The sequence below is a fragment of the Fringilla coelebs genome (assembly GCF_963513975.1).
Source record: "Fringilla coelebs genome assembly, chromosome: 7".
Lineage (NCBI taxonomy): Eukaryota > Metazoa > Chordata > Aves > Passeriformes > Fringillidae > Fringilla > Fringilla coelebs.
The window spans coordinates 19,844,655-19,854,403 of record NC_140035.1 but is presented as its reverse complement, the minus strand read 5'-3'; the positions used below and the strand labels follow the sequence as shown (position 1 = coordinate 19,854,403).

The window sequence follows — 9,749 nt, the reverse complement described above, 5'->3', positions numbered from 1 at the left end:
CTGAAGAGATGACAAACTGAGCAAGTCCCCTTGGTGGGCTGTAACTCAGCTCACTCTGTTATCAGTCCCTCTGGTGCTGGAATGCAGAGTCCCAGGCCCTGGTGGCCACAGGTGTGGGCTCCTGGTGGTTTTCTGGGTTTTCAGTCCAGAGCAGCTTCAAGTAGTTCCAAGAAAAAGAAAAAGCACAGTCCGGGGAAATTCACTGCCTCAGCCAGCTAAAAACAAACTAAAAGCACAGGAGAGCTCTGTCCCACTGTCTGTGCTGCAGAGAGCACAGGCCAGGAGAGAGGGATATAGGGGAGCACATGCAGCTCCTGATAACAAATTTTGGGATTCTTCTCCCCCTCTTTGCTCTCAGAACCAGTCTTGAAGGTGCAGAACTTATTTCTGGGCTAAACAGATGGCTGGGAATACAAGCATCATAAAAGTCACCCCAGGACAAGATGTACACTTGTATTTTGCCTTTTTAGAAATTACCTAGGTAGATAGATGAATTAGTAGCTCACTACATAAACCCTAAACTGAGGGCATGGTCCCAAGTAAGGGCCCTATGTTTGTTGAAGCTCTTTTAACTCAATGTATTTGCTAAAACATTAGAGGGGAACAGGCATTCCTGTTGGAAATTCAAGCCATGGACATTTTTCTGAGAATCCAACCAATTCTCTATAGTATAATCCAGTGATATCAGTGACTTTTTTGGCCACTTGGCCAGCTTAATAGAGACAGCTCCGGTCTGAGCTGCTGAATAAATGAGAGAGCCTTCAAACTCCCCTGAGAACCTCTATTCCACCTCTGGCCTGCTTCCAGTACAGCAGTAATTGTACAATTATAGCAGCATTATATATAGAAAATTAACATGAGTTCTTAAGTCATTCAACAATAGCTAAGCCTAATTATTTACACTGTAGTCACAGAATTTCTGAGAGGAAAAAAACGCTAGGCTTTTAGGGAAGTAAAATTATAGCAATTACTGGCCTAGTAGTTCTTTTTAAAGTAATGTTGATGTATTTGAAAGGAGGAATTTTTTTTAACTTTAACTTGCAACAGAAGCTCTAATGCTGGAATCAGTCTGCACACACTCACTTCAGGAAGCAGAGGGAGCTGTCTGATGGCAATTACAGCTCTTACTGCCAGGGAGCCAGGTCGCAATTAGCAATCTGGGACTTCACATCATGGCTTGCAAAAAGACAGGCCTCATATGCTTGGGAAGACAAAAGAAGACACATCACATTATACCATAAGATGAAGCTGGTGTTTGATTTATACCTACAGAATAATTACATTTATATTTGCTACGACTGAGTAAAAACTAAGAACTACTCACTGATATGGGATATTTACAGTTCAGAAACTAAACTTGATTCTTTTGTAGTGGGAAAATCCCCCACACTTCTTGAAAAATTATAGACTAATAGAAGAGCCATGATGTTCAAAACAGTATGAAGAAATATAGCACCCCTGAAACATAACTGAGTCAGGTACAAGTAATAGACTTTTAAAGTGCAACCAAGATAAGTGAACACAGTGAATTATTGTAGCAGCACAATTACTGGCAAATTAAGAGTAGTGGTTATAATGAATTAGTAAAAGTCTTTCTTTTTCACAAATAGGAAGTCCTGCTGTAATCAAAACAACTGTGGTTCTTTATTTCAGCACTGTTAAACCCAGCATGTGGAGATCTCCTCCTGCTGCCCAGTGAAGCTGTATTCCTTGAGAATACCAAGAGCTGTGCTAGTGTGTTTAGTGATGGCCAGTGCTGTGAGTGTGGCAGGAAAGTGATCACCTGAAAGAGACAGTCAATAAGGGCCTTGTCTTCAGAGGGTGCTCACAGCCAGAAAATACAACAAGAAACCACAAAAAGCCTCAAACTAATAAAGAATTTTGCTAGTGGTAAGACTGGATGTATACCCACAAGAACGAATGTCAGTCTTAGCCTGCGGGCAACCTTCCCAAAAGTAAAGGAAGAAGCTTAATTGAGATTGATGGCCTTCTTTGCTGAGGCCCATGGGAAGTCCTAATAAGGCAATGTGTTAAACAGTGAATGTAATTTATAATACATGCAAACTTTAGAAGATATAAATAGCATGTGACACTGAATGAGAAATGTCTTATGCCTTTCTCACATTGCTTTTTAGAGACACTTTCACCTGTTGGATTTAAAGTAGTATTCAAGTTTCTATTTTTTGGAAGGCCAATAGGCCTGCATTGTGCACCAGCATAATTGAAACTCTTAATGGTGTCACACTGAGTAGACACTGCTTCGAACCAGCTTACACTGTGGTCACAGATGATAGACTTCTATAATCTAAGCTAAAGTAATTGTACTTACATGTGTTGACTTGTGTTGATTTTGCTTGCAGTGACATTTTTTCTAGGTTTTCTTGAATGTTAAACTCAGTTTTTCTCCATTTCCTATCATCTGCATTGATCTTATATGTGCTCACACAATCGTGACACAACACCTTTCCACAAAAAGCAAGGCCATAAATTTTTATACAGTAATTCCTGGATCAAACCAACCATTTGTAGATGAACCAGACTGGTATCCTGTTAAAAGGTATTTAATTTGAGAATTTCATATGATAGAGATTTAATAATTTATATAAATATCCAACACACACATACTTTTAAGGGTAGGGGAAAAAAAATTTACTGTTTCCTTCACTACACACTTGTTCAATAATATACTTCAACTGTCCTGAAAAATCCTACACAAAACAGTCATCGTGCAAAACTTATTTTTTTCTGATACACACTGAGTATGTAAGGCATGTACCCATTCTTCTCATTTATACCAATACATATAAATACATTCACAAATACACATCTCAAGTATACTTATCCAATCTGAAATAATTACATTCAGATGCTGAACAGAGTACTTATACATAGCAGAAATAACTCAAGGTCTTCAGCCTTTTCTGTTAGCATCATTACTAAGCAACGTTCCGCTTTCCCCCAGTGGATAGATCTATTAAAACAGAGAACCAGAACTTTTCTCTTTCTTTACCAGGTCTACTTAAAATCCTCTTCTTGCATCTTACCTTTTCATCTAACCAAAATTTTAATTTTGCTTTGTCCAAAAGTCTGATTCTTTCAAATACTCAAAGGAAAGAGAAATCCTTCTGTGTTTCGCAGCCATCCTTCCTTTCATCTTTTGCTTTCAGACAGTGCTTGCATCTTCTCATCTCCTCCTCACTTAGTTGCTGTTCTTGAGTGAAAAGTACTTCCATGTATCATCACCCTCAGCATGACTGTCATAACTTGCAACTATAAAACACCACAGAAGAAATCCAGGCAGGTGTAATTCTGTTGACCACAGAGAGCTGTGCTAACTACACACAGCGTTGTTGTGGTCCTAACATTTTGCTGAACAGTCTGTGCATAAGCTGAACATTCCTTAATACTCACACCATACAATTATCTTACATAATTTTTAGTGCTTTACATGATGGCATTTGTATGCTATACTAATTGACTTAGTAAGTTTCTTTGTATGTATTTTTCTCTCTACTGATTTGCTTCATAAAATATTTAACTTGGAAATAAAACTGTTCTTAAGAAAACTCATCCTAATTGAAGGAGGTTCATCCTACCCTAAAGCAATCAGGTGATGCATAGAGCAGCAATTAATCAGAATTTATCTACCATGAAAAAAAGAATTTTATACTTTAATGAATTCAAAATGTACTCTTATTTTTCAATCTATTTGGTGTAAAAAAAACTAAAATTACTTTATCTCCTACAAGAGAATAGTGTGTTAACCCAAAGCATGGTCTAGAATCCAAGATTTTAAAGCACATTTTTCATATTACACACAGTACTAACATCTCAACAATCCTGTCCAAACTGACCAAGGTTCTGTGCTTGCGGTTCTTCCTCAGTCGTTGTTGGTGCAAGCTCACATTCAATCCACAATTAAATTTAAATTGTTGCCTTAATATTTGCCTTACCATTTTTAAGGTGACAGATAATGTTGCATGGCTTTTGTCTCATATTCTTAAGGAAACAAAAGATCTCACAAAAATTATATGAGACAAATTAGTCATTTTTAAGATAAACTTTTATTGAAAAATTAAAACTGCATTGCATAACTTCTTTATAACTTCAACATTTCTTAAACCACAAAACAGAGATTCTGTTTAAAAAATCCCTTCATATTTGTCACCATTCAAAAAACAGATTATGAGCTAACTTCATAATGATTTTAAAATTCTGGATTATTCTCAAGGCCCCTGCTTCTGGCTGTCTGCCATGAATGGCATAATCTATCTTCTCTAAAAATTACCTTTAATAACACAATCAGAATTTTTCTCATTCAAAATCACCAGCTGCTCGTTATTTTTATTCAGTGGTCAATCTTTTCCAAATAAATTATATCAGTTCATAAGCATTGCATGTGCTTTAAACCTCAGAAAAACAAAGTTGCTCACTTGGAATTAAAATGCTTTACATTAGTCAATATTTCTGTATATCCATACATCCTAATCTCTCACAGTCAATAGCATATGGATTTAAAAGAAGGAAAGTTCCAGGTCAGCGTTAGTCTGAGAAGCTGTGCCATATTACTCAGATGGAAATGACCTAATAAGAAAAAAGATGGGTTTTCTCACTAATGACTATACCTGCTCTGTTAAAATCAGTTAACCAAGTCAGAAATGAATACGAGCACAGTGCCTGTTGAACACAGTATATCTAATAGGAAAACACCCCAGAATCTGATATTAGAATCAAAAGATTTGCAAAAATCCAATTATGGTCATCTGTGTCAAGACACAACACTGCAGAAAAGCAAGATAAATGCAGAGGGTAGGAAGATAAATCTAAGCCCTCTGTCTTTAGAGACAACACCTATGCATTCACTGTCTCACTTCCAAAACAAGCAGGAGGAGCTCCATTATTCCCACTTAGTGCAAACCATCAATGGCAATTGGAAGAACCTCTGATGCTTTTAACCTTGAAAACACAAGATACTTCATTAAAGGAAGAAGCAGAAATTTTAGTGAGCAAAACATTATATATGCACTGAGGAGGTCAAGATCTGTTTCTGACTACATCACAGAACTGTCAGTGGTGTGCTGTATGAATGCCATCAGCTGTATCATGGTCCTTCCTACAGCTTCATGATCAGGTTGAAGATGGTTCTCTTCACCTCATTTATTTGCTTCAAGAAGAATTAACATCTCAGATACACTAAACTCCTATTAGAATATTGAGATGATGATCTGGTTACAGGGTTCTTGAGGTTAAAATATTATGGTTAGAGGACTGAGCGGAAGATAGAGCTTTAGTAGTGCTGTTAATGACAAGGGAGATGGAGGAAATCAGAAATTCCCACCTAAGAACTGGGGAAATCATAAGAACCATGGCATTTGTGTGGAAGAGCTAAAATCCTCTAGTGAAGCTAAGTCACCAGTTATACGTTTTGGATTAATTTATATTAGCTCATATTGTTTCTCATAAACAAAAAGGACAGAAAGAATCTTTTCAATCTACTGTAGCTGCCCTTTGAATAAAGTAAAACTGAGACCAGATTTCAGACAGAACTCTGAAATAAAAATGTGACATGTGCTTCTTCAAAACAAACTTCTTTCTGTACTTTAGGAACATTCCTTAATGAGGGGTCCTCTAGTTTTGGTGAATAGCTGGTATCTATAAAGAATAGCATTCAATATTATGGAAGTTAGTACTGAAGTCAATGTTTATGCCAACTGCATCTATACTGCAGGCCTCAGGTCACACAGCATGGATGTTTACATCAGGAAATGTCAAGTATTGACTACACAGTAATACAATAGGCTTATAATTGAGCAAGATTGAGGTTTAAGATCAAGAAGGCAAGAAACCAACTACACTGTCTTGAAAAAATCTAATGAAAGAAATACTGTATTGGTAAGATTACTAGGGGGTTTAATGATATGAAGTAACAATGCAGATCAATTTAGAAAGTCATACTCATAAATCTAAAGGTCAGTGACAATTTTACCATAATTTTTAGATTCAACTCGATTTGAAGAAAAGATTTTACAGAAGATTATGAAAGAGGAATAAGCAAGAGTCCTATGAAAAGCTGGAAAGGCTATGCTGTAGGATACAGCATTTACTGTAACAGCTTCTCCCTGTGCTAACACAGCCACAAATGTGGGACACCATCCTCAAAGGACAGGCAGTGGGACCTGCAGGATGGAAATCTCTCTTGCCTGTAGGTGTCCTTCCACAGGACTGACAGGGGCCAGAGAGACTGCAAAAACTGCATGGCATGACTGTATTTCACTGGAAGTTTCTAAAATAATTCAATTTTATTTCTGAGGTGGAGGGGAGGGAGAAAAAGCAATTAATTACTGATTTGCAAAGAATCACGTATGAAAACACTTGAAATTAGCATATCCCATTTATCACCATGACACTAACTCAGTGAACAGGGGATTATTGAATCTCCATTTTGTTCCACTACTCTGTTTCTAGTATGGACTTTTCCACTCAGTAATATTGATTAGCTAATGATTAAAATTGATCAAGCTGCAGATGAATCTGAAAAGACTAACCAGTTGAAATTATTGGGACAAGCTGGCTGTATTAAAAGATACAGAGATTACTTTTGGTTTTATTTATTTTATAAGGTCCAAACAGATAGTAAGTTCCATTTCACTGAAAGAATGATGTGGTTAAAACTCCCACAGAATTTAGTTAAAATGGTCACAGAGGTCAGTTCTGAAATAAAACTCAAAAACAGGGGCCTTGGTTAGCAATCAATATTCACTAGAAAAGCATTCAGAACACTGAACAGTCTGACATTACAATAAATAAAACTTCTAAATTTCTAATAATTCTAATAGATTAAAGGGATCCCATAATTTGATAGTCTATACACAATGTCAGAATTCCTTATCTTCAGTAAAATTATCTGTAAGTTATTACTTTAAGGGCACTAGGATTTAAATGAAAGTGTCAACTAATATTTTCATATTTTTTCTTTGGCTCACAAAGACACTAAAATACCATAAACATTATTTAGAACTTCAATAATATATAAATAGGTTACATTACAAACGGAAGAAAATACAAGACAACTCTTCAGCATGGTAAATCTCTGCATATAAATAAGCAAATGTTTCAGATACCTACAATCAAACAGTTATCTTGCTGTAAAACTATTACATTTAAATCCTCTTACACAAAGTAATTTAACAATAATATACACAATCTACACAAATTAACCTCTAAAAATACAGCAATAATATATACCTGTTACAATGACTCTGCTACTGTGGTCCCCTGATTTGACACTAAAGGGCAAGTACAACTATTTTACTCAAAGGTGCTCTTAGAGATTGCTGTTTTGTATGTGAGAAAAGCACCAACAATAAGATCTAATACTGTTATACATTTTCTTTAGCTCCTAAGAATCTACATTTTAGAAATGTTTCTATACGTCTATTTCTGTCTGGCAGAAAAACTTGTAGCACATTATCCACATCAAAGTTGTTGAAGGAAAACTTAATTTTCTTAAAGTGGAAAACATGCTGTGGCTTTGATCTAAGTTTATAACCACTTTATATATATATATGTATGTATATATATAATTATATATATTTATTTATACTGTACATATATACTGTGCAGAGTCCTTAATTTGCTATTTTAATACCTATTAATTTTCTGCTGTCTACAATAAACAAGACCAATGTAAGATTCAATAGTACTTCAACTTCAAGATAATACATTTTCCCTCAATAATATGATCTACCAATACATATATATTTCAGTAGCCTATGGTTGTTTTGTTTAAGGATATCTTAGGAGATTGCAACTTACAGAAAGAGAATTTCCTTAAAACATGTTCTGCAGAACTGGGTTTAAAAAATAGCCAGTGCTGGAAAACACTCAAAAATCATTCAACCACTACAGCTCCTGCCCCAATCTCTCTATTTCCTCGATGAGGAAGTCAATGTCAGACTTAGTTGCGGCTGGGTTTGAGATGACCATTCGGAAGAAGTTGACTTTATCGCCCTGAGGCTGATATCCAACCATAGTAGTACCTGACTCCATCATCAATGCCTTGATTTTCGGTGCCACCTTTATAATTAAAAATAAAAAAAAAAAAGAGAGAGACACACACAAAGAGAGAAGAAAAAAATTATTCTTTCCTTGTATATCACAGCATTTCTTAATTCAGAAAAAATAAATTGACAGGCATTTGCTTCAATAAAAAATGTCTGTAACAAGAAAAAGCTTGAAAAACTATATATGTAAGATTGGCTATTTAAAGAAAAATTGACAACAATAATATCCATCTTTTTGATTTACAAATTAATAGTATCCCAGAGTATTTGCCATGTAATAATTTTATATATTAAACGTATATCTCATTTCTTTGTGCTGAAGATTTTGTCATGATGAAACATTTTCTGCTTCTGTATGAATGTCCATCCCAGACCTTCTTGAGGGTAGTGGATGTTTTCCATGAGAATATTATATATTCTCAAAGCATTCTGTATGGGGGACAACAATGGAAATTTTTCAACAAGATCTATGTCATAAAGAATATTTTTTGTTAGGATAAGCCATGGAAACCTTCCAGTAGTTTTGCAGTACTGTGCATTTACCACAATCTCACTTCCTTGGTTTAATTTACAAGGAATTATGTTCTGACAGTCTTAATATTTGGTATTGACTAAGCCAAATTTTTCCATCCAGACCTTCATTCTCCTGCTCTATTGTCTGCCAGGCAAGGTCAGATGTCTGGCTCTTTCACTGTTTTGTAGAATGCTTTATGATGTCCTCTAACATTTAACAGGGTTAAATCAAATATTTCATCCCTCTTGCTGTTTCTTACTTCTTACCTCTATCTTCCTCTATTCTCTCTTTTTTTGGCAATTTCTTTATCTAACATGGGACTGGCTTGACCCAGGAATTTTACCCAGGAATTTCTATTCTGTTATATTCTCTTCCCCCATTGTGATGCAGCCATTAAATCCCCTACAAAATCTCCCAAGTTTGCTCATTCTTCTCACTTCCTTAACACACACTCACACAGACAGACACAAAATAGCAATTATTTTTGACACCGTGATATCATTCTTTTGTCTTCTGAATGTATTTCATTCCACTTCTGTCTAAAACACTACTACAAAATTACTGTATTTTTCTTCCTCAAGTCCTGAATAACATTATATCTTTTCTGGCGGTGCTTCTATTATGCCTTCACTTTCCTCTACTACTTCAAATAAATGTATCCCAAAGTCCTCCAAAGTGTATTAATTTTCACTGAAATGCATTAATGCATTGGCATTTAAAATCAGAATAAATACCTGAAAAGGAACCCACAGGTTTTCATGCCCTTTACCTGTCCAAGCATTTTCAAACAATTACCCTTCTGTTTCTCTTGTAGATAAGAGTCTGTCCTATCCAAAGAAGACTGTGAATGTCTGTAGGCCTAGCTCCTTTTTGAAGGCTTGTAACACTTTGAGCACAGGATAACTGAATATGTTCTGAATCTGGTTCTATAGGGAAAACATTACTTGAGCACCAATATAAATAAAAGACAAAAGTGAACAAATATCAAGGTCATTACAATCAATGGAGAACTGATGTCTCAGAATTTGGAATTATCTTTTTACATTTAACTAAAAATACTTACCCTGTGTAACTTTTCTCTTCTCTCATCAGAGTCTGGCATGCCCCTGAGACTTGGAGGAATATACCAAAAACATACATTTGTATGCTCTGGCTGCAAAAAGAACCAAACA

General features: G+C 35.6%; 1 protein-coding gene across 1 annotated transcript in view; it reads right to left on the bottom strand.

Moving 5' to 3' along the window:
* Positions 1-7,902: 7,902 nt before the first annotated feature.
* Positions 7,903-9,749, bottom strand: part of GAD1 (glutamate decarboxylase 1) — a gene marked incomplete at both ends in the record, with an annotated part of 28,154 nt that continues 26,307 nt past the window's right edge. Inside the window, 2 exons of the mRNA XM_084209404.1 lie at positions 7,903-8,076; positions 9,641-9,730. Of these exons, the coding sequence (XP_084065530.1) occupies positions 7,903-8,076; positions 9,641-9,730 (264 nt within the window). The remainder of the gene's footprint in view (positions 8,077-9,640; positions 9,731-9,749) is intronic.